Source organism: Tachyglossus aculeatus, chromosome X2 (assembly GCF_015852505.1).
Source record: "Tachyglossus aculeatus isolate mTacAcu1 chromosome X2, mTacAcu1.pri, whole genome shotgun sequence".
Taxonomy (NCBI): Eukaryota; Metazoa; Chordata; class Mammalia; order Monotremata; family Tachyglossidae; genus Tachyglossus; species Tachyglossus aculeatus.
Genome location: NC_052100.1, coordinates 367,197 through 392,557, shown reverse-complemented (window position 1 = coordinate 392,557; position 25,361 = coordinate 367,197). Strand labels below are relative to the sequence as shown.

Sequence of the window (25,361 nt, the reverse complement as noted above, 5' to 3'; positions counted from 1 at the left end):
TTGACTCCAAAGCCCGTGCTCTTTCGACTGGGCCACGTTATGCCATTTTACAGCTGAGGGAACTGAGGCACAGCGAAGTGAAGTGACTTGCCCATAGTCACACATCTGACAATTGGAGGAGCAGGAATTAGAACCCACGACCTCTGACTCCAAAGCCCAGGCTCTTTCCACTGAGCCATGCTTGTCAGCTGTGTGACCTGGGGCAAGCCACTTCACTTCTCTGTGCCTCAGTTCCCTCATCTGTAAAAGGGGGATGAAGACTGTGAGCCCCACGTGGGACAACCTTATCACCTTGTATCCCTCCAGTGCTTAGAACAGTGCTGTGCACATAGTAAGCGCTTAACCAATACTACTACTATTATTATTATTATTATTATTATTATAAGCCCCTCCCCTACCGTCCCCGCCCCCAGATCCCCTCCGAGCCCCTTCTCCAAGCCCCGCCCACTCATTCATTCATTCAATCGTATTTATGGAGCGTTTACTGTGTGCAGAGCACTGTACTAAGCACTTGGGAAGTACAAGTCGGCAACCCAACGACGGGCTCATCGTCTAGAAGGGACTCTAAGCCCCTCCAAGCCCCACCCCCAGACGGCCCCGTCCCTCCTCCCGCAGGAGCCTGGGAGTCAGAAGGTCCTGGGTTCTAATCCCGACTCTGCCCCATGTCTGCTTTGTGACCTTGGACACGTCACTTCACTTCTCTGGGCTTCAGTCGCCTCATCCGTTAGAAGCAGCGTGGCTCAGTGGAAAGAGCCCGGGCTTGGGAGTCAGAAGTCATGGGTTCAAATGCCACCTCCGCCACTTGTCTGCTGTGTGACTTTGGGCAAGTCACTTCACTTCTCTGGGCCTCAGTGACCTCATCTGGAAAACGGGGATGAAGACTGTGAGCCCACCGTGGGACAACCTGATCACCTTGTAACCTCCCCTGCGCTTGGGTAGGGACTGTCTCTATATGTTGCCAACTTGTACTTCCCAAGCGCTTAGTACAGTGCTCTGCACACAGTAAGCGCTCAATAAATACGATTGTCTCTATATGTTGCCAACTTGTACTTCCCAAGCGCTTAGTACAGTGCTCTGCACACAGTGATTGCTCAATAAATATGATTGATTGATCATCATCATCATCATCATCATCAATCGTATTTATTGAGCGCATACTGTGTGCACAGCACTGTACTAAGCGCTTGGGAAGTACAAGTCGGCAACATATAGAGACGGTCCCTCTCCAACAGTGGGCTCACAGTCTAAAAGGGGGAGATAGAGAATAAAACCAAACATACTAACAAAATAAAATAAATAGAATAGATATGTACAAGTAAAATAAATAAATAGAGTAATATTTACAAACATATACATATATACAGGTGTTGTGGCGCTTTGCACATAGTAAGCGCTTAATAAATGCCATTATTATTATTATTATTATTAAATGGGGTTTAAGAGTGTGAGCCCCAAGTGGGGCAAGGTCTGCGCCCAACCTGATTAACTTGTACTGCCCTAAGCGCTTAGACCAGTGCTTGGCACATAGTAAACACTTAAGTACTATAAGAATAATAATACACTCTCTCTCTCTTTCTCACTTTCTCTCTTGGTGACACCGGCCCCCCGCCCCCACACTCCTCCAACCGTCTCCCCGGGCACCGGCCGGTGTGTGTGTATGTGTGTGTGTGGGGTGTGTGTGTGTGTGTGTGTGTGTACGTGTGAGTGTGGATGTACGTGTGTGCGCTGGGAGGCCGTGACTCTGTGCAGGAAGACGTGTGTACGTGTGTTCGTGTGTGCGCGCCCGCGGGGGAGGGGGCGGGCCGGTGCAGGAAGGAGCCGAAACCAGGGCCACGGCCGCCGTGGGGGTGGGCCCAACTTGTAATAATAATAATATTAATTTATTAATTTAATATTATGTAAAATGGGGGTGAAGCCTGTGAGCCCCCTTGTGGGACAACCTGATCTCCCCCTCGTCCCCCTCTCTCCCCCTCGTCCCCCTCTCCATCCCCACCACCTTACCTCCTTCCCTTCCCCACAGCATCTGTATATATGTATATATGTTTGTACATATTTATTACTCTATTTATTTTACTTGTACATATCTATTCTATTTATTTTATTTTGTTAGTAAGTTTGGTTTTGTCTCCCCCTTTTAAACTGTGAGCCCACTGTTGGGTAGGGACTGTCTCTATATGTTCCCAATTTGTACTTCCCAAGCGCTTAGTACAGTGCTCTGCACACAGTAAGCGCTCAATAAATACGATTGATGATGATGATGATGATGATCACCTTGTAACCTCCCCAGCGTTTAGAACAGTGTTTTGCACATAGAGCTTAATAAATGCCATTATTATTGTTATCCAACCTGCCAAGGCCGGCCTGGTCAATCAATCAATCAATCGCATTTATTGAGCGCTTACTGTGTGCAGAGCACTGGACTAAGCGCTTGGGAAGTCCAAGTCGGCAACATCTAGAGACAGTCCCTACCCAACAGTGGGCTCACAGTCTAGAAGGGGGAGACAGAGAACAAAACCAAACATACTCACAAAATAAAATAAATAGAATAGAGGCTTCTGGAGAAATCTCCCTAGACCAGTGCCCCCGTGGGCTGGGCGCATAATACTGTATTTGTTCTGACGATTTTGACACCTGTCTCCATGTTTTGTTTTGTTGTCTGTCTCCCCCTTCTAGACTGTGAGCCCGTTGTTGGGTAGGGACCGTCTCTAGATGTTGCCGACTTGTACTTCCTAAGCGTTTAGTACAGTGCTCTGCACACAGTAAGCGCCCAACTTGTACTTCTCAAGCGCTTAGTACAGTGCTGTGCACACAGTAAGCGCTCAATAAATACGATTGAATGAATGAATGAATAATCAATCAATCAATCGTATTTATTGAGCGCTTACTGTGTGCAGAGCACTGTACTAAGCGCTTGGGAAGTACAAGTTGGCAACACATAGAGACAGTCCCTACCCAACAGTGGGCTCACAGTCTAGAAGGGGGAGACAGAGAACAAAACCAAACATATTAACCAAATAAAATAAATAGAATAGATATGTACAAGTAAAATAAATAAATAAATAAATAGAGCAATAAATATGTACAAACATATATACAGTTATGCAGGTGCTGTGGGGAAGGGAGGGAGGTAAGGCGGGGGGATGGAGAGGAATAATAATAATGATGGCATTTATTAAGTGCTTACTATGTGCAAAGCACTGTTCTAAGCGCTGGGGAGGTTACAAGGTGATCAGGTTGTCCCACGGGGGGCTCACAGTCTTAATCCCCATTTTCCAGATGAGGGAACTGAGGCCCAGAGAATCAATCAATCAATCGTATTTATTGAGCGCTTACTGTGTGCAGAGCACTGTACTAAGCGCTTGGGAAGTCCAAGTTGGCAACATCTAGAGACGGTCCCTACCCAACAGTGGGCTCACAGTCTAGAAGGGGGAGACAGAGAAGTGAAGTGACTTGGCCAAAGTCACACAGACTGTGAGCCCATGAGAAATGAGAAGCAGCATGGCTCAGTGGAAAGAGCACGGGCTTTGGAGTCAGAGGTTCAAATCCCGGCTCCGCTGTGTGACTTCGGGCAAGTCACTTAACTTCTCTGTGCCTCAGTTACCTCATCTGTAAAATGGAGATTAAAAACTGTGAGCCCCCCGTGGGACAACCTGATCACCTTGTAACCTCCCCAGTGCTTAGAACAGTGTTTTCAGCGCTTAGAACAGTGCTCTGCACATAGTAAGCGCTTAATAAATGCCATTAAAAAAATAAAAAAATAAAAATAAATAAATACGATTGATTGATTGACAAGCGGCGGAGCAGGGATTTGAACCCCTGACCTCTCTGACTCCAAAGCCCGGGCTCTTTCCACTGAGACCCGCTGCTTCTCTGACTTGTACTTCCCAAGCGCTTAGTCCAGTGCTCTGCACACAGTAAGCGCTCAATAAATACGATTGAATGACTGAATGAATGACTGAATGAATGGGGCGGGGCCGGGGGACACGCGTGGGACGGAAGTCGGCGGGAAGGCGGTGGAGCGCGGAGGGGGGCGGCCCCCGTTGCTAGGGGAGGGCCCCCGTTGCTAAGGGGCGGCCCCCCGTTGCTAGGGGCCGGGCCCCCGTTGCTAGGGGGTGTGGCCCCGTCTCCGAGCTTCGACCAATGGGAACGAAGGGGCCGGGCCACGCGGAGGCTTGTTTACCCCGGGCGGCGGGAGCTTTAACCCGGGGGTGGGGCGGAGACAAGCGGAACGCGGACTGGATTCCGCCGCCGGCCGGACCGGGAAGAACTGCGGACCAGTCCGACCCTTAATAATAATAATATTAATAATAATAATGGCATTTATTAAGCGCTTACTATGTGCAAAGCACTGTTTTAAGCGCTGGGGTGGGTGTATATATGTATATATGGTTGTACATATTTATTATTCTATTTATTTATTTATTTATTTATTTATTTTACTTGTACATTTCTATCCTACTTATTTTATTTTGTTGGTATGTTTGCTTCTGTTCTCTGTCTCCCCCTTTTAGACTGTGAGCCCACTGTTGGGTAGGGACTGTCTCTATGTGATGCCAATTTGTACTTCCCAAGCGCTTAGTACAGTGCTCTGCACATAGTAAGCGCTCAATAAATACGATTGATTGATTGATTGATTGATTGATACAAGGTGATCAGGTTGTCCCACGTGGGGCTCACAGTCTTCATCCCCATTTTCCAGATGAGGTCACTGAGGCGCAGAGAAGTGAAGTGACTTGCCCAAAGTCACACAGCTGACAAGTGGCAGAGCCGGGATTTGAACCCATGACCTCTGACTCCAAAGCCCGGGCTCTTCCCACTGAGCCACCCTTCCCTTCCTCCGGCCTCCCCGCTGCCCCAGGCTCTCCTAGACCCGCCGCCGAGGGGGTGAACGGGCTACGGAGGCCCCCTCTAAAGTCAATCAATCAATCGTATTTATTGAGCGCTTACTGTGTGCAGAGCACTGGACTAAGCGCTTGGGAAGTACAAGTTGGCAACATATAGAGACCGTCCCTACCCAACAGTGGGCTCACAGTCTAGAAGGGGGAGACAGAGAACAAAACCAAACATACTAACAAAATAAAATAAATAGAATAGATATGTGTAAGCAAAATAAATAAACAAATAAATAGAGTAATAAATACGTACAAAGTCGCTGCACCTTCCCTTCCCCACAGCACCTGTATATATGTATATATGTTTGTACGTATTTATTACTCTATTTATTTATTTATTTTACTTGTACATATCTATTCTATTTATTTTATTTTGTTAATATGTTTGGTTTTGTTCTCTGTCTCCCCCTTCTAGACTGTGAACCCACTGTTGGGTAGGGGCCGTCTCTATATGTTGCCAACTTGTACTTCCCAAGCGCTTAGTACAGTGCTCTGCACACAGTAAGTTCTCAATAAATACGATTGATGGATTGTCTCTATGTGTTGCCAATTTGTACTTCCCAAGCGCTTAGTACAGTGCTCTGCACATAGTAAGCGCTCAATAAATACGATTGATTGATTGATTGATTGATTGATTCCCGAAGAGTGGGCATGTGCTCAGAGAATAATACGATTGTGAGTCCGTTTTGGGGTAGGGACTGTCTCTGTTGTTAAACTGTACTTTCCAAGCACTTAGTACAGCGCCCTGCACACAGTAAGCGCTCAATAAATACAATTGAACGAGTGAATGAATGAAGAAGAAGAATGGTGTTTTTTTGTTACGCACTTACTCGGTGCCAGGCACCATACCATGCGCTGGGGTAAATTCATTCAATCGTATTTATTGAGCGCTTACTGTGTGCAGAGCACTGTACTAAGAAGTACAGCGTGGAAACCGCGTGGCTCAGTGAAAAGAGCACGGGCTTTGGAGTCAGAGGTCATGGGTTCGAATCCCGCCTCCACCACATGATGGCTGTGTGACCTTGGGCAAGTCACTTAACTTCTCTGAGCCTCAGTACCTCATCTGTAAAATGGGGATTGATTGCAAGCCCTACGTGGGGCAACCTTGTATCCCCCCTAGCGCTTAGAACAGTGCTCTGCACATAGTAAACGCTTAACATGCCATCATTATTATTATTATTATTATTATTATTATTGCTAAGCGCTTGGGAAGTACAAGTTGGCAACATATAGAGACAGTCCCTACCCAGCAGTGCATTCACAGTCTAGAAGATACAAGCAAATCAGGTTGGGCACAGCCCCCGTCCCACTTGGGGCTCCCAGGTCAAATCCCCATTTTACGGAGGAGGTAACTGAGGCGCAGAGAAGCTTAAGCGAAGAAGGGCTCCCTGCACAAATGCATGAGCCCGTTCTGCCTGCAGCCTCCCCAGCCCCACAGAGGGGAGGGCAGGCTTGGGGTTTGCCGGGTGTCAGAGGCCTTTGCCGGCTATATGGTGGCCACGAAACTGGGCCCAAGACTCAGAGTGAATCAGGGTCAACCACAGTGGGGACATACTCCTCTCCCTGAACAGGGTCCGGCACAAGGGGAAAGGGCCAACGGAGGAAAAATACTGAGGCACTCAGGGTCCAGGGTGGCCCCTGCTCTCGCCTGTAGGCACCTGCCCTCCTCCCAAATCCGGGCTGGAGGGGGTCCAAACCCCTTGGACAACTTTAAACCCAGATGACCCCTGGAAGTCATCCTCTGGACAGAACCCCCCCCCCCCCCCGAGGAGCCTGATCCCAGGTCTGGAAATCAGAAGGACCTGGGTTCTAATCCTGGCTCTGCCACGTCTGCTGTGTGATTTTGGGCAAGTCACTTCTCAGTTACATCATCTGTCAAATGGGGATTAAGACTGTGAGCCTGATATGGGACATGGACTATGTCCAACCTGAGTTACTTGTACCGTACCTCAGTACTTAGTACAGTGTCTGGCACATAGTAATCACTAAACAAATGCCATAAAAAAAGGGCCAGGCCAACTAGCCCCAAATCCCACCCCAATCCACGTTTGGGGGGCCCTACCACTTGCTCGCATTCCCTTTCCTCATCCTCAACCGCCTGAAACCCAATTTGGTATTCTCTGAGCTGGGCCGGAGCCCCCCTACGAGGACCTTGGTGGGCTTTGTGATTCCTCTCATTTTGATAGTAAAGGATTAATAATTGTCTATGGGCCATACGCCGAGCCCATACACACCCTCCTTTTTTTTTTTTTTTTTAATGGTGTGTTTTCTGTGCCAGGCTCTCTTCTAGGTGTTGGGCTAGATACTAGGTACTCAGGTTGAACACAGTCCACACCCCCCAGGGGGCTCACAGTCTTAATCCCCATTTGACAGATGAGGTAACTGAGTCACCGAGAAGTTAAGTGACTTACCGAAGGACACACAGCAGACAAGTGGCGGAGCAGGGATTAGAACCCAGGTCCTTCTGACATCCAGGCCCGGGCTCTAACCACTAGGCTCCACTGCTTCTCTTATAAATGGGTACTAGGGCTGGCGTGAAGCCTTTGAAATGAGCTGGGCTGGGAGGACCCAGGAAACTCTGGCTCCACTCTCAGCTGCGTGATATCGGACATGCCCCCCTTGGACTCAGTTTACCCATCTGCAAAAGGGAGACGTGACCTGTGCCTCCCTCGAGCGGGGCAAGGATGAAGGCAGGGGACGGACCTTTGGGCAGAGACATAGTCCCTCGTGGAGGCCCAAGGGGAAAAGAACTGTCCAACCTCTGGCCCTCCTTTGTGCCCCCTCCAAACCTGCCTCCTCCGGCGAGGGGAGGGTGACGCTGGGCCACGCTCATCCTGGAACTCAACAGGTGAGGAGGAGAAATGGGGGTGCATGTGTGCGTTTCGTAGATGTGTCAGTCAATCGTATTTATTGAGCTTTTACTGTGTGCCGAGCACTGTACTAAGTGCTTGAGCCCAAGCCTTCCTCTCCCCCTCCTCCCCATCCCCCTGCCTTACCTCCTTCCCCTCCCCACAGCACCTGTATATATGTTTGTACATATTTATTACTCTATTTTACTTGCGCATATTTATTCTATTTATTTTATTTTGTTAATATGGTTTGTTTTGTTGTCTGTTTCCCCCTTCTAGACTGGGAGCCCGCTGTTGGGTAGGGACCGTCTCTAGATGTTGCCAACCTGTACTTCCCAAGTGCTTGGTCCAGTGCTCTGCGCACAGTAAGCGCTCAATCAATCAATCAATCATTTATTGAATGCTTACTGTGCGCAGAGAACTGGACTAAGTGCTTGGGAAGTACAACTTGGCAACGCCACATGTCTGCTGTGTGACCTTGGGCAAGTCACTTAACTTCTCTGAGCCTCAGTTACCTCATCTGTAAAATGGGGATTGACTGTGAGCCCCACGTGGGACAACCTGATCACGTTGTATCTCCCCCAGTGCTTAGAACAGTGCTTTGCACATAGTAAGCACTTAACAAATGCCATTATTATTATTATTATTATTATAGAGAGACGGTCCCTACCTAACAGTGGGCTCACAGTCTAAAAGGGGGAGACAGGGAACAAAACCAAATGATTCAAAATACGATTGAATGAATGAATTTAGACTGTGAGCCCACTGTTGGGTAGGGACTGTCTGTATATGTTGCCAACTTGTGCTTCCCAAGCGCTCAGTACAGTGCTCTGCACACAATAAGCGCCCAATAAATACGATTGATTGATGATTGATTGATTGAATGCTTGGGGGAGAGTACAGTGCAAGACTACAACAGACACATTCCCTGCCCACAGCAAGCGTTCAGAGTGTGTGTGTGTGTTTGCGTTCATCATCATCATCATCAATCGTATTTATTGAGCGCTTACTGTGTGCAGAGCACTGTACTAAGCGCTTGGGAAGTCCAAGTTGGCAACATCTGGAGACAGTCCCTACCCAACAGTGGGCTCACAGTCTAAAAGGGGGAGACAGAGAACAAAACGAAACATACTAACAAAATAAAATAAATAGAATAGATATGTACAAGTAAAATAAATAGAGTAATAAATATGTACAAACATCTATACAGGTGCTGTGGGGAAGGGAAGGAGGTAAGACGGGGGGGATGGAGAGGGGGACGAGGGGCAGAGGAAGGAAGGGGCTATATTCAACTATATTTGAATTAGCTGATTAGTGACTACTGAGGAATGATCTGGGCATGTAGGAGGCAACCAGTTAGGGGTAATTAGACAGTCAAGGCGATGAGACTGAAATCCAGTGAAAATCTTATGCTTGGGGGAGAGTACAGTGCAAGACTACGACAGACACAGTCCCTGCCCGCGGCGAGCGTTCAGAGTGTGTGTGTGTGTGTGTGTGTGTGTGTGTGTGTGTGTGTGTGTGGTTAGGGGCAATTAATTAGCCAGTCCAGGCGATGAGACTGAAATCCAGTGAAAATCTCATGCTTGGGGGAGAGTACAGTGCAAGACTACAACAGACACAGTCCCTGCCCGCGGCGAGCGGGGGGGGGGGGGGGGGGGGGGGTGTGTGTGTGTGTGTGTGTGTGTGTGTGTGTGTGTGTGTGTGTGTGTGTGTGTGTGTGTGTGTGTGTGTGTGTGTGTGTGTGTGTGTGTGTGTGTGTGTGTGTGTGTGTTTTGGGGTTGGGTTTTTCGTTGGCTGGGCCGGGCCGGGCCGGTCCGTTCCCGGAGTGGGATCCAGTCCGGGGGGTGTCGGCGGCCGTGTACGTGAGCAACGGGGCCGGGGGGAGGGAGGGAGGGAGGACGAGGAGCAGGAGGAGGGCGGCCGGGAGGAGGAGGAGGAGGCGAGGGGAGGGGAAGGGGGCGCGGCGGAGCGGAGCGGGAACCGGGGCCCGGGAGCCGGTGCGGAGCGGAGCGGAGGAGGCGTGAGGAGGCGTGAGGTGAGCGGGGCGGGGGTTGGCGGGGGCCCGCCGACAACTTTGGGCGCGCGGGGAGGGAGGGAGGGGAGGGGTGGGGGGCGGGCCTGGGGGCGCTGCGGCCTTGCCCACCGCCCGGGGGCCCGGGGGTCCCGGGGGCCCGGGGTCCCGGGGTCCCGGGGCTGCTGGTCTGTGCCCGTGCGGCCCTGGGCTCGGCCCCCCGCCCCCCGAGGTCCGGGGGGGCTGAGGAGGGAGGGGGCGGGCCCTGACGCCCTCCCTCCTGGCCCAGTCCGGCATTCCCCTGCCGCCGCCGCCGCCGCCGCCCCAGCCCCGCCCCCAGCTCCCCGCGGGAAGCCCCGGCGGCCCGCTCGGAGGGGGCGGGGGGCACCCGGCCCCGGTAGACCCCCGCCCCGGCGGGCCGCCTGCCGACGGACGGGCCCGGCGGAGAGGAGGGGGCGGCTTCCCCCTGCCCCCCATCCCGGAGACACCCCCCCCACACACACACACACCGGGGGCCGGGACACGTCGCCCCCTCCCTTCGGCCCAGGCCGCCCGGGACCCCCGCCCACTAGGATGTCAATCAATCAATCGTATTTATTGAGCGCTTACTGCGTGCAGAGCACTGGACTGAGCGCTTGGGAAGTACAATCAATCAATCGTATTTATTGAGCAGTTACTGTTTGCAGAGCACTGGACTAAGCGCTTGGGAAGTACAAGTTGGCGACATCTAGAGACGGTCCCTACCCACCAGTGGGCTCACAGTCTAAAAGGGGGAGACGGAGAACAAAACCAAACATACTCACAAAATAAAATAAATAGAATAGATTTGTGCAAGTAAAAGAGAGTAATAAATATGTACAAACATATATACGTCTATACAGGTGATGTGGGGAAGGGAAGGAGGTAAGATGGGGGGGATGGAGGGGGGAGAGGAAGGAAGGGGCTCAGTGTGGGAAGTCGGGTTCTGGGCCGTGCCCCCCATCTGTCCGTCCGTCCGTCTGCTCCGGGGCCGCCCCAGCACCTCTCCACTCCTCCAGCTCGGGCCCTGCCCCACTTTGAAGGTGTCTCTCTGGATGCGGAGGAGGGGGCGGCTTTTCTGGCCCCCATCCCCTCCCCACCAGTCCCCACGTGTGATGGACTGTGTCCTGGGACAGAGCCGGACTAGCCCAGGCCATAGGGGCCATCGGGACGGGGCTGCACCTCCCCGCCAGTGCAGCCCGCTGACAGAAAAGGATGGCCCGGCCTGCGGTGGGGACAGGTTGGCGCTTGTCCGTGGTGGTGGGTCTGGGGTTGGGGCACAGGCCCTGCTGCCCCCCGTGCTGGATGCCACCCTGGCCATTGGCCTCCTCGACCTTAGGCCAGGGTTCCTATCCAGACTGGGGGGACAGTGGTCCCCCCCCCCCCCCCAAGTCTCCCCCAGCCCGAAGATCCTGCTGTGGCCCTGGTGAGGATGTCGCATGGGATGGGAAGGTGGGGCTGGAGGCTTCGATGAATGGGTTCGAAGGTGGGGATGGGGCACTGGAGTGACCTTCCCTCACTCCAGGATGGCAGGTCCAGCCTAGCCCTGCTGGGGAGCAGACGGGGATGCCCCCCTCAAGATGCCCTTGGCGCAGCTGGTACAGCGCTCCTTGCTGGGGGCAGCCCAGTGGGCTGAGAAATCCGAGCAGGTGGATCGAAGTTCTGCCGCTTGAAGGGAAGCTGAGTGAGTTCGTGGAAGTGCGTAAACGTGGCAAGTCGGGCAGATGTATGCGCGGGTTGATGTGTGTTTGCGTGCATGCACTCGCACATGTGTTGATGTTACCGGTGTCTGGTGGTTCCGTGGAATCGTCCCCTCTCCGAGGCCTCGATGCCCCCGTTGGGGCCAGCCGTCACCCCCTTCTCTCCAAAGATGCAGACAGAGTCTAAGGTTTGACCCCGTGAGGCCGGGCCACCGACCGGTCACTGCTGTGGCTGCAGCTGCTGCTCGGGCCAGGAGGCCGGCGGGAGGGCAGGTCTCTGCCGGTGTGCCGGAGGCAGGCCTCACCCCACCAAAAAACACTCCCCTTTTTCCCACAGTCTTGGCATCAGCCCTAGGACCAGTGGCCAGCCCTCCACCCCCCTCCCCCCAGCCCTAGTGGCCCCACTTGTGAAGTGGGGTGACTGTCCACCCACCAAAAGTTGTATCTCAGGGCAGGAGGCACTGCTGAAACCCAGCCTTCGCGCCTCACTCATCCCTCACTAAGCAGCGTGGCTTAGTGGAAAGAGCACGGGCTTGGGAGTCGGAGGTTGTGGGTTCTAGTCCCAGCTCCGCCACTTGTCAGCTGTGTGATTTTGGGCAAGACACTTACCTTCTCTGTGCCTGTTACTTCATCTGTAAAATGGGGATTAAGACTGTGAGCCCCATATGGGACAATCTAATTGCCCTGTATCTACCCGAGTACTTGGCACATAGTAAGCGCTTAACAAATACTAACACTATTATTATTGCCCCCTCCCCATCCCGTCTCACCCCTCGTCCCCCATCCCACCTCACCCCTTGTTCCCCCACCCCATCCTGCCTCTCCATATCCGAGACCCTCCCTGCATGGGGCAGGAGCTAGGGTGTGGGGGTTGCGCGATTTCTACCCTGTGGCGATCCCTTGGGACACCCCCCAAACCCTCCCACAAGTCAAAAGCAGCCAGTCCTGGCCCACAGCCAGATTCTGCACTTTCGGATTAATGGGAGAAAGGGGGGCGGCTGTGGCGGCCTGGCTCTTAGCGGTTATTTCTCAAGGCTGCATTGGCCGCGGGAAGGAAAAGGCTTGGCCTAGGAGTTTGGGGGGTGGGGGAGGGGGGTCCTTAGGGGGTGTGGCCCTGTGGTTTGTTGTCCATCAGGCACCACAGTCCCCTGCGTTTCGGCTTTTCCTGGGGGTAGGGCCCGGGGCCGGTGCCAGGTGAGGGGCTGGAGGGTTTTCTCCAGGGTCCCACGCAGCCCCATCCCGGCCTTGCCTCTCCTCCCCTTCCCCACTCCTCCTTCTGATGGTGTTCGGGGAATGGGGTCCACACCGTGGCTGAGTGGGGCTGGGGAGTAGGGGGGCTTCAGGAAATGGGCAGGGGGCTGGGGGGACCCTCCAGGGGTTTGGGAAGCAGATTTGAGAGCCCTCCACCAGAGGAAGCGCAGACAGTGAGTTCCAGGAGGGTAGTTGGGATCCTGCCTGTTTACACTGCTGCTGCTTCTCCAGCTGCCCCAGGGGTGACCCGGCCTCCCCAAAACCCAGGCCGTGCTGGGGTGGGACCCGGGAGGCGTGTGTGTGTGACTGGCAGAGTTTGAAGGGTCCCAGGCACTCAGTAATAATAATGTTATTAATAACGGCAATAATATATGTTGCCAACTTGTACTTCCCAAGCGCCTAGTACAGTGCTCTGCAAACAGTAAGCGCTCAGTAAATACGAATGAATGAATAATTATGGTATTAAGTGTAAGAGTAAGCTCTGTGCCAAGCATTGGTCTAAGCGCTGGGGTAGATACGAGGTAATCAGGTTGTCCCACATGGAGTTCACAGTTTTAATCCCCATTTTACATATGAGGTAACTGAAGCACAGAGAAGTTAAATGACCGCTTCAGTTGCCAGCTGGACATGTGCCCAACCCACCCCGGACTGGGGAATGGGCCGCTTCGGTTAGAGACTCCAAGCCACCCCAGGGACCACACATTGGAGAGGGGTGGGTGGCAGTGGGTGGGGGGAGCAGGGGACTCCCCCTCTCTGCCTGGGGACCTAGCCTCACTCTTCTCCCAATAATAATAATAATAATACTATTATTATTATGGTATTTGTTAAGCGCTTACTATGTGCCCGGTACTGCACAAAGCGCTAGAGTAGATACAAGATATTCGGGTTGGACACAGTCCGTGTCCCATGTGGGCCTCACAGTCTCAATCCCCTCATCCCCCTCTCCATCACCCCCATCTTACCTCCTTCCCTTCCCCAGAGCACCTGTATATATGTATGTGTTTGTACATATTTATTACTCTATTTATTTTACTTGTACATATCTATTCTATTTATTTTATTTTGTTAGTATGTTTGGTTTTGTTCTCTGTCTCCCCCATTTAGACTGTGAGCCCACTGTTGGGTAGGGACTGTCTCTATATGTTGCCAACTTGTACTTCCCAAGCGCTTAGTACAGTGCTCTGCACACAGTAAGCGCTCAATAAATACGATTGATGATGATGATGACCTGCAGTTGAGGGAGGGTCTAGCCTCAGAGACCTTGGGTCCACCCAGCAGTCATCCCTGTATGACTGTATATATATACAGTCATCCTGTATATATGTTTGTACATATTTATTACTCTATTTTACTTGTACATATCTATTGTATTTATTTTACTTTGTTAGTATGTTTGGTTTTGTTCTCTGTCTCCCCCTTTTAGACTGTGAGCCCACTGTTGGGTAGGGACTGTCTCCAGATGTTGCCAACTTGTCCTTCCCAAGCGCTTAGTACAGTGCTCTGCACACAGTAAGCGCTCAATAAATACGATTGATGATGATGATGATGATCCCCCAGTGGAGCAAAAAGGGGGCTGAGTTTTTAAGCAGAATAGCCCAGGGGCAAGAGCGCAGGCTTGGGAGTCAGAGGTTGTGGGTTCTAATTCCAGCTCCGCCACTTGTCTGCTCTGTGACCTTGGGCAGATCACTTCTCTGGGCCTCAGTTCCCTCACCTGTAAAATAGGGACTGAGACTGTGAGCCCTAGGTGGCACAGGGACCGTGTCCAACCCGGTTCGCTTATATCCGTCCCAGTACAGCTTTGTACAGTGCCTGGCACCTAGTAAGTACTTAACAAATAAGATAATTGTGATTATTTTGGCAGGGAGGCCGGTCCAGGCCGGACCCTGGGGGCTGGAGGCAGGCAGAGGGGCCCAGGGACCCAGTGGCGCAGAAGCCCCCCGAGCTGGAGCTGTGCAGCCTCTTGAAACTTTTAGACTGTGAGCCCACTTTTGGGTAGGGACTGTCTCTATATGTTGCCAACTTGTACTTCCCAAGCGCTTAGTACAGTGCTTTGCACACAGTAAGCGCTCAATAAATACGATTGATGATGATGATGATGATGAAACGTGTCCGGTCTCCAGGGCCCGGGAAGCGGGTGCGAGACAAGAGTCCGGCCCATCAATGGCACCTGGAGGTCTAGCCTGCCCATTGCCCCCGCGGCCATGGCCGGGACCCTGGGACCCCCGCCCCATCGCCCCCACAGCCACAGTCGGGGACCCCATTCATTCAATCGTATTTATTGAGCGCTTACTGTGTGCAGAGCACTGTACTAAGCACTTGGGAAGTCCAAGTTGGCAACATACAGATTAGGGATTAAGGGGATTGGGGATTAAGACTGTGAGCCCCACGTGGGACAACTTGATCAGTGCTCTGCACACCGTAAGTGCTGAATAAATACGATTGATTGATCACTTTGTAACCCCCCCCAGCGCTTAGAACAGTTCTCTGCACATAGTGAGCGCTTAACAGATGCCATTATTATTATTGTCCCCCTCTCCATCCCCCCATCTTACCTCCTTCCCTTCCCCACAGCACCTGTATATATGTATATATGTTTGTACATATTTATTACTCTATTTATTTTACTTGTACATATCTATTCTATTTATTTTATTTTGTGAGTATGTTTGGTTTTGTTCTCTGTCTCCCCCTTCTAGACTGTGAGCCCACTGTTGGGTAGGGACCGTCTCTATATGTTGCCAACTTGGACTTCCCAAGCGCTTAGTCCAGTGCTCTGCACACAATAAGCACTCAATAAATACGATTGATGATGACTGTCTCTATATGTTGCCAACTTGTACTTCCCAAGCGCTTAGTCCAGTGCTCTGCACACAGTAAGCGCTCAATAAATACGATTGATATAGATTAGGGATTAAGGATTAAGACTGTGAGCCCCACGTGGAACAACTTGATCACTTTGTAACCCTCCCCCCCAGCGCTTAGAACAGTGCTTTGCACATAGTAAGCGCTTAACAAATGCCATTTTTATTATTATTATTATATAGAGACGGTCCCTACCCAACAGCGGGCTCACAGACTAGAAGGGGGAGATGGACAACAAAACATACTAACAAAATAAAATAAATAGTAAATATGGACAGACATATATACGGGTGCTGTGGGGAGGGGAAGGAGGGGGAGAGGGAGGAGGGGGCCAGCCCCATCTTCCCCACGGCTGGGCCCGCAGTTCGGACCCCCCCATCTTACCTCCTTCCCTTCCCCACTGCACCTGTATATATGCATATATGTTTGTACATATTCATTACTCTATTTTACTTGTACATATCTATTCTATTTATTTTATTTTGTTGGTACGTTTGGTTTTGTTCTCTGTCTCCCCCTTTTAGACTGTGAGCCCACTGTTGGGTAGGGACCGTCTCTCTATGTTGCCAACTTGTACTTCCCAAGCGCTTAGTCCAGTGCTCTGCACACAGTAAGCGCTCAATAAATACGATTGATGATGATGATGCTTAGAACAGTGCTCTGCACAGAGTAAGCGCCTAACAAGTGCCATTATTATTATTATTATTATATAGAGACGGTCCCTCCCCAACAGCGGGCTCACAGACTAGAAGGGGGAGACGGACAACAAAACATTTTAACAAAATAAAAAGTAAATATGGACAAACATATATACAGGTGCTGTGGGGAGGGGAAGGAGAGGGAGGAGGGGCCAGCCCCATCGCCCCCACGGCCGGGCCCGCAGTTCGGACCCCCCCCCATCTTACCTCCTTCCCTTCCCCACTGCACCTGTATATATGTTTGCACATATTTACTACTCTATTTATTTTACTTGTACAAATCTATTCTATTTATTTTATTTTGTTAGTACGTTTGGTTTTGTTTTCTGTCTCCCCCTTTTAGACTGTGAGCCCACTGTTGGGTAGGGACTGTCTCTCTATGTTGCCAACTTGGACTTCCCAAGCGCTTATAGTCCAGTGCTCTGCACACAGTAAGCGCTCAATAGATACGATTGATGATGATGATGAAAGGGCGGAGGGAGGAGGAAGGGGCCCGGGGCCCCGCCCTGGATCCGGCGACTCTCCTGGGGAAAATAACTGCGGAATACCGGTTTATCGCAGTGTCCCGCCAAGCCCTAAGGCCAAACTTGGGGGCGGGGGTGTAAACAGCCGTTTGCGAGCGACTCCTCCCGCCCCCTGCCCCCCCCCCCCCGGCTCCCCCCTCGCCCATCCATCCCGCTGGGCCGGGCAGCGGGCCCAGAAAACCAGCTGCGCCCGGCGCGGGAACGGCCGAGCGGGACAGGGAGGAGGAAGAGGGGGCGGGGGGGAGGAAGGGGAGAGCCGGACTGGACTGGACTCCCCTCTTCATCAGCATCATCATCAATCATATTTATTGAGCGCTTCCTGTGTGCAGAGCACTGGACTAAGCGCTTGGGAAGTCCAAGTTGGCAACATATAGAGACAGTCCCTACCCAACAATCAATCAATCAATCGTATTTATTGAGCGCTTACTATGTGCAGAGCACTGTACTAAGCGCTTGGGAAGTACAAATTGGCAACATATAGAGACAGTCCCTACCCAACAGTGGGCTCACAGTCTATAAGGGGGAGACAGAGAACAAAACCAAACATACTAACAAAATAAAATAAATAGGATAGAGATGTACAAGTAAAATAAATAGAGTAATAAATATGTACAAATATATGTACAGGTGCTGTGGGGAAGGGAAGGAGGTAAGATGGGGGGCATGGAGAGGGGGACGAGGGGGAGAGGAAGGAAGGGGCTCAGTCTGGGAAGGCCTCCTGGAGGAGGGGAGCTCTCAGTAGGGCCTTGAAGGGAGGAAGAGTGCTAGCTTGGCGGATGGGCAGAGGGAGGGCGTTCCAGGCCCGGGGGTCGACGGCGGGACAGGCGAGAACGAGGTACGGTGAGGAGATGAGCGGCGGAGGAGCGGAGGGTGCGGGCTGGGCTGGAGAAGGACAGAAGGGAGGTGAGGTAGGAGGGGGCCAGGGGATGGATGGACAGCCTTGAAGCCCAGGCTGAGGAGTTTCTGCCTGATGCGCAGATTGATTGGTAGCCACTGGAGATTTTTGAGGATCTTCTCCTCCTCCTCCTCCTCCTCCTCCTCTCTTCGCCTTCCCGCGGGGGACCTTCCCGCCCGGGGAAACTGAGTCCCGGGGGCAGGGGACTGCCCGTGGCGCCGCCCGGGCACTTGGGCCGTTTCCCTCCCTTTCCTAGAAAGACTGGTTGGCCGGGCCTGCGCGGGACAGAGACAGACACGCAGAGAGCGCGAGTGCGCCTGCGCGGGAGGGAGACCGAAACAGAGACCGAGAGAGCGCGAGTGCGCCTGCGCGGGGGGGGGGGGGAGAGAGAGAGAGAGAGGAGAGAGGGGGGAGGGGGAGAGGGGGGAGAGAGGAGAGAGCGAGTGCGCCTGCGCGGGGGAGGGAGAGACAGAGACGGAGCGCGAGTGCGCCTGCGCGGGGGGCGGGGGGGGGGAGAGAGAGGAGAGAGCGCGAGTGCGCGGGAGACACACACACACACACACACACACACACACACACACACACAGCGCGAGTGCGCCTGCGCGGGCTCCAGCCGGCCCGGGGTGGGGGGGCGGCCCCGCCCTCGTTCTGCCCAGCAACGACGCCCCCTGGTGGCGGCTGCCCGTCAGTCTCCCGGCCAGACGCGGGGGCGAAGGTCGAGGGGACGGCCCCGCCCCTCCGCTCAGATTATTCAGTCAATCAATCAATCAATCGTATTTATTGAGCGATTACTGTGTGCAGAGCACTGGACTAAGCGCTTGGGAAGTACAAGTCGGCAACATTTAGAGACGGTCCCTACCCAACAGTGGGCTCACAGTCTAGAAGGGGAAGACAGATGACAAAACATATTAACAAAATAAAATAAATAGGATATGTACACATAAAATAGAGTAATAAATACATACAAACATATATACACACACATATATATAAACATATATATATGTACATATATACATATATATAGACAGTCCCTACCCAACAGCTGGCTCACAGTCTAGCAGGGGGAGACAGATGACAAAACTAAACATATTAACAAAATGAAATAAATAGAATAAATATGTACAAATAAAATAAATAAATAAACAGAATAAATAAGTACAAAGATATATACACACACATATATATATATATATATATATATATATATATATATATATATATAGCATCTAGAGACGGTCCCTACCCAACAGCAGGCTCACAGTCTAGAAGGGGGAGATAGAAGACAAAACGAAACATATTAACAAAATAATATAAATGGAATAAACATGCCCAAGTAAAATAGAGTAATGGATATGTACAAACATATATACATACATACACATATAAACACACACACACGCACATACTTACATACATATATATATAACATCTAGAGACGGTCCCTACCCAACAGCGGGCTCACGGTCTAGAAGGGGGAGACAGACGACGAAATGAAACATATTAACAAAATAATGTAAATGAAATAAATATGCCCAAGCAAAATAGAGTAATATATGTATATATAATATGTTATAATATGTATATATATATATATATATATATATATATATACACAAGCACAGACCTCGGGGTTTGGAGGGGAGGGAAAACTCAGCCCTGCTCCCACCCCGTTCCTGCTCCCTCCTCTGCACCCCCCTCCTTTTTGTTTTAGGCAAAGTAGAAAGGGCCTTGTTAGAAATGATTAGGTATCAACTAGATAAGGTATGGGGGGTATTCAGATCAACCAGGGAAGGCTTCCTGGAGGAGGGTAGGCTTTCAGGAGGCTTTAAAGACGGGGTGGGCAGTGGTCTGGGGGATTTAGGGGCAGGGTATGGATCCCAGGGGAAGGGGTAAGACCCCAGCAGAGCAGGACTTGAATCAGGGTCTTGGCCCTGGGCGATCCTTTTATTTATTTATAGTATTTGTTAAGTGCTTATTATGCACTAGGAACTATACTAAGCGCTGGGGTAGATACAAGATAAGCAAGTTGGACACAGTCCGTGTTCCATTTGCGACTCACAGTCTTAATTCCCATTTTACAGATGAGGAAACTGAGGTCCAGAGAAGTGAGGTGACTTGCCCAAGGTCACCCGGCAGACAAGTGGCGCAACTGGGATTAGAACCCAGATCCCGCTGACTCCCAGGCCGGGGCTGTGCCCAGTAGGCCCCGCTGAGCGGCCACCCCGCCCCGTTCTGTCTCCTCAGGCCACCGGCAGGATGGCGAGCGTGTTGTCACGGCGACTTGGGAAGCGGTCCCTGCTGGGGGCCCGGGTGTCGGTGCCCGGTGCTGCCGGGGATGGGCAGGGCCTGGCAGAGCTGGCTGGGGTGGTCCCGCCCCACCCCCTCCCCCAGGGCAAGGACTCTGCAGGCCAGGACCCCCCCCTCTTTCCAGGACCCCAGCTGGGGACGCTACTCCCAGGCCAGAAGGTGAGTGACCTCATGTTCCTGGACAGGATGTTGTGTGTGTATATGTGTAGGGGGGGTCTCTGTGGGCACGGGTGAGGGTGGGCACGGCTCCGTGGGTGTAATCTCTGCCAGACCGGGCACGGTTGGGGGAGTTACTCCTGGGCTGGCCCTAGACCCACCCCAAACCTGTTCCCTGGGGTGGTGGTGGTGCCGGGGGTCCCCGTCTCCTCCCTGCGGCGTGGGCAGGGGGCCGAGTGGGACTGGCCGATGAGGACCCCAAGCCCTGACCACCGCCCGCTCGGCTCCCAGGTGCTGGTGCCGTTCGAGGGACAGGAGTGGCCGGCGCTGGTGGAGCTGGCCGGCCGGCCGGAGGACGAGGTGACCGTTCTGATGCTGGAGCAGGGCCTGCGGGTCAGCTGCAAGGGGGACGAGGTGCGTCCGGCGGAGGCCTGGGCCGGACCCCCCCGGGCCCTGCCCCCGGAGCGGGGAGCCCCCATGTCCACAGCCCTTCGCTCCGTCAGCAGGAACATTGATGTTCCCAGGAGGTGAGCGGTGGCGGGAAGCGCCAGCGGTTGGGGGGTGCTGAGATGCCATACCCTTCCCTGGCCCAGAGTCTGCCCCATCCCTGCCCAGACCTCGCCCCCCCAGACTCTGCCTCAGTCCTCGCCCAAATCTTGTCCCTGCCCATCCCCGCTCAGACCCCATCTCCGTCCCTGGCCGGACCCTTTTTAGACTGTGAGCCCACTGTTGGGTAGGGACTGTCTCTATATGTTGCCAACTTGTACTTCCCAAGCGCTTAGTACAGTGCTCTGCACACAGTAAGCGCTCAATAAATACAATTGATTGATTGATTGATCTCCGCCCTGTGCTCCTGGGAATTGTTGCCCAGAGGCTTCCGCGTCTCCTGCCCCCCAACCCACCCCCAAGCCCTGACTTGTCCCCGAACAGCAGGCGATCGGACGCAGTGGAGATGGACGAGATGATGGCGGCCATGGTGCTCACCTCTCTGTCCTGCAGTCCCGGGATGCAGAGTCCCCCCAGCAGCGAGAACCGTGAGTGTCCTGGAGCAGGCTCCAAACGGGGGGGGTGAGGGGGCTGGGGTCCCCGGGCTCCAGCTATGGGGGCGATGGGGCCCTGGACTCCAGTTGTGGGGGTGAAGTCAAAGTCTCCCTTCGACTACCCAGATTGAATGCCCAACCTCATTCAATCAGCCGGTCAATCCATAAGTGCTATTTACTGAGCCGTTGCTCTGTGCGGAGCACTCTACCAGGCGCCTGGGAGAGTCCAGTACCACAGGGTCCCTGCCCACAAGAAATTCCCAGCGTCGCTAACCGCAAAGACATCCAGATGGGCCCGGGGAGCCCCCAAATTGGGTGTTTCTGACCCGCCTCCTACCTAACTTCCACAGCGACTGACTGCCTGCGGGGGCTGGGGGCTCTGTGTGGTCACCCCTAGACTGGACCGGGGCTCTCTGCTGGAGCTGGGCGGTGGCTGTGGGGGATGTGATCCCGTCCCTGCCCACCCCCGGCCTGGGTGGTCACTGGCATTTCCCCCGTGGCCAGCTGCCCGGGCCGGCTGTGAGCTGTGGAAGGATGGGGGTGACGTGTCGGACGGCGGCAGCAGCACCAGCAGCGGGCACTGGAGCGTGGGCAGTGGCATCTCCACCCCGTCTCCCCCTCGCCCCGAGGGCAGCCCCAAGCACCCGGGGTCCCCCCCGACCGACGACGGCGGCTTCGACACAGACCCCAACGCCTTCCTGCTGGAGGAGCCGACCCCACGCAAGAGGAAGGTCTGCCGGGGTCCGCTGAGGAGCGGGGCGGGGTCCCGGGCTGTAGCCCTGGGTGTGAGGTGTTGGGGGGCGGGGGGGAGGGCCCGCTCTGGTCCCAGGGAGGTGGGAGGGGCGTCCCCGGGGGGCTGCAGCCGCCAGCTCTGACCACGGGAATTTGGGTCTCCCCAGAACTCGGTGAAGCTTCTTTACAAGTGCCTGTGGCCCGGCTGTGGCAAGGTCCTACGCTCCATCGTGGGCATTAAACGCCACGTCAAGACGCAGCATTTGGGGTGAGTGGACCGTCCGGGCTCTCCCTGCCCACTGCCCCACCGTGTCAGTCAGCCGGTTGGGGGGTCGGTGTAGACGGAGGCTGCTAAGCCTCGGCAGCAGAAGGGATTGGTTGCAGGTGTGGGTCGGGAATCCGGGGACCCCTCCTGGGTCTGGAGGGGCCGGGCAAGGGGCAGGGCGGTCCGTCGGTGGGTTGATGCCCGGCCTCAGTGCGACGTACCCTTCACCCCCCAGGGACGGGGCGGACTCTGATCAACGGAAGCGCGAGGAGGATTTCTACTACACGGACGTGCAGGTGAAGGAGGAGGTGGTCCCGGCTGCGGCCGAGCCGGCCCCCGGCTCCAGCCTGGGCTCCCCGGGCCTCCTGCTGCCCCCCCCCGCCCAAGCCGGAGACCCCGGCCCTGGAGACGCCCCTGTCTTTGGACACGCTGAGCAAGTCAGCGCCCGGCTCCTTCTGGCACATCCAGGCTGACCACGCCTACCAGGTACCCTGACCGGCCCTGTTGGACCCTTTTGGCCAGGCTCTACCCAGCCTGGGGGCCCTGCGGAGGGGCCCTGCGTGGTGGCGGCGGTGGGGAACAGAGGGAGAGAGAGACCGGGGTGGGTGGGGGGCGTCTGTGTATCTCTGTGACGGGGGACTGACTGTGATTCTGTCTGGGTGCATCTGAATGTTCAGGCTGCCAGAGGCTGTGACCCGTTTTGTGTTTTTGGTCCTGGCCCCTGGCCTAGGGAGACTCACTTCTCACCTCATCTGGAGCTATGGTGGGGGGCGGGGGGGATATTGGGATCCAGGAGTCCTGCCCCTTGGGCTCCGCCCGCTTTCTTCCAGGCTGAGCTCCCCGTGCCCCTCCCCTCCAGGCTCTGCCGTCTGTTCAGATCCCTGTCTCCCCTCACATCTTCACCAGCATCAGCTGGGCAGCGGCCACCTCCTCCATCCCGGCCCTCTCTCCAGTGAGTGCCTCCTCCGTCCCAGCCCCCGCTCCGCCAGGTGCCCCCTCCACCCCGACCCCTGCTCTGGTGAGTGTCCCCTCCGTCTTGGCTCTCCCTCGGGGAGTGCTCCTCCATTCACCCTGGCCCTCACCTCGGTGAGCACCCCTCCCCTCCCCCCGGTGCCAGCCCCGGACCCCCTCTCTAACCCCCCATTTCCGTGTCTCGCCCCCGCTCCGACCTCCCCTCCCTGTCTCCGTCCCCGGGCAGGTGCGGAGTCAGACCCTGAGCCCCAGCGACTCCCGGCCCCCGCCCCCGCCCCCTCCGCCGCCTCCGCCGGTCATGCTGAAGTCCCCCGTGATCGTGGCCTCCCCGCCACGGGCCCCCAGCAGCACCAGGTGAGCCCCGCCGGCCCCGGGAGGAGGGGAAGGAGTGGGTTCGGCGCTCCCACCCCCGTCCAGCTGGAATCCGCCTAAGCTCACCTCCCCCCAGACCCGACCGCGTCTCTCCCTGTCGCAGGAAAGCCCGTGGAGAGGCCAAGAAGTGCCGCAAAGTGTACGGCATCGAGCGCCGGGAGCAGTGGTGCACTGCCTGCCGCTGGAAAAAGGCCTGCCAGCGGTTCCTGGACTGAGCCCCCTGGGCCGACCCCGCACCCCCTACGGCCCCACCGCCACCCCCTCCCCTGCTGCCCCACTGCCACCCTCTGCCCCCAATCCCACTGGCATCTCCGGCCCCATCACTGCCATCTCTGCCTCCCAGCGCCGCCCACCGCTGCCCCCCGCCCCATCGACTCCACTGCCTCCCCTCTGCTCTCCGGCTCCCATGCTTTCCCCTGCCCCCCAGGCTCCTCTGCCACCCCCTGCCCCACCCACGGAGCCTCCACCAGATAACTGCCTCCTGGGGGCCACCGGAGTGGATCCATTGGCAGCCGTGCCCAGCTGTGAGCAGGCTTTTGCGCCGTCGACTCCCGGGAACGAGGGCAGTGGATGGGCTCCCACCAGCCGCGTTGGGCTTGGAAACTCAGAATCGGGTGGGGGCCGGTGAGGGCGGGAGGCAGAGACGGACACCAAAGAACCACTTTCCACGCCCCGGTCCCCACTAGCCTCCGAGGCTGACCGCTCTCCCGCTCCAGGCCCCCTCCCAAAGACTCTGGTTGATTGGGGGAGTACCGGCATTTGGGGTTTTAGCCCCAAGTGCGGGCCAGCCTGGGGGCACCGGGGAGCCCAGAGTGGGGAGGGGGGAGCCCCCGGGGCAGAAAGGGTAGAGGCCCCCTGCCCCAGATCCCCCAGTTTTGCTGGTGGTGGACGCCCTGGGGGCTCCAAGCATCTCTCCTGCCCCCCTAGGGGACCCTGGCTGCCATCCCTTGTTCACTGTATCCCTGTTTTTGGTTAATCTGTCATTTTTGCTCCTTAAATGTTTCCCTCCTTGGGGAGGATCCAGCGAGAGCTGCATGAGGGTCCCCTGGACCCCTCTCCATCGCCCCCGCCACCCCTCCCCCAAACCCAGCACACTCCCAAATGCCCGGGAAAGGGGCCGGCAAGGGGCCAGAGCGGTCACTCCAGGTCATTCTGCAGCCGTAACCAGGGCCTGACCCGCATCCCTCTCCCCGAGACTCACACGCTATAGGACGGGGGTCCGGATTCTATGGCATCTGAGACTCTGGCCCCTCCATCCCAGGCCAGCTGTGTTGGAGACTCTGCTTTCAAACCTAGATTTTTGTGGTGTTCTAGACTTGGCCCTCCCTGCGACTGGCCGGGTTCAAGACCACCCGCCCCCCCGCCCCAGACACACACAGTTGGGCCCTTCTACCCTAGCCTCGGCAGAGCTCTAGAGTGTCCCCAGTTCTAGACATAGCCAAGGGATTTCTAGACTGTTGCTCAGTTCCTGGCTCAACAAGGTTCTGGACTCCACCGCTGGCTCTAGACAGTTCATGTTTGATGGTGACCCTCCGGGGCCCTGAGATTTGGAGGGGGGACGGGACCCCCCCACCCCGGGGAACAGTCAGCCCCAGCTTCCAGCCCGGAACAAGCTTGCCATGGCCCTTCCCCTCCCGTCCCCTGTCCCCCTCCACCATCCTCCCCAACCTTCCTCCCCCCTCGGCCTCCCACACCGCTGCAGTGTCCCTGTCTGTGGGGGAGCCTCCATCTGGGGGAGAGCCCCTGCCTGCGGGGAAATCCCCGTCTGCATCGCTGGTTTCCGTGAGTCCGTCCCAGGGGGCCCCGGCGGCCTG

The 25,361-nt window shown here is 54.9% G+C and overlaps 1 protein-coding gene across 1 annotated transcript; it reads left to right on the top strand.

The window, feature by feature from the left end:
• The first annotated feature begins 11,406 nt into the window (after positions 1 to 11,406).
• ZNF395 (zinc finger protein 395) lies at positions 11,407 to 23,823 on the top strand. The gene is given in 11 exon segments (XM_038771043.1): positions 11,407 to 11,468; positions 19,948 to 20,169; positions 20,458 to 20,693; positions 21,097 to 21,200; positions 21,711 to 21,937; positions 22,106 to 22,206; positions 22,439 to 22,588; positions 22,590 to 22,689; positions 23,063 to 23,155; positions 23,402 to 23,529; positions 23,651 to 23,823. Coding segments are annotated over 10 exon segments (1,461 nt in total). The 5' UTR covers positions 11,407 to 11,468; positions 19,948 to 19,959; the 3' UTR covers positions 23,763 to 23,823.
• Positions 23,824 to 25,361: the final 1,538 nt, after the last annotated feature.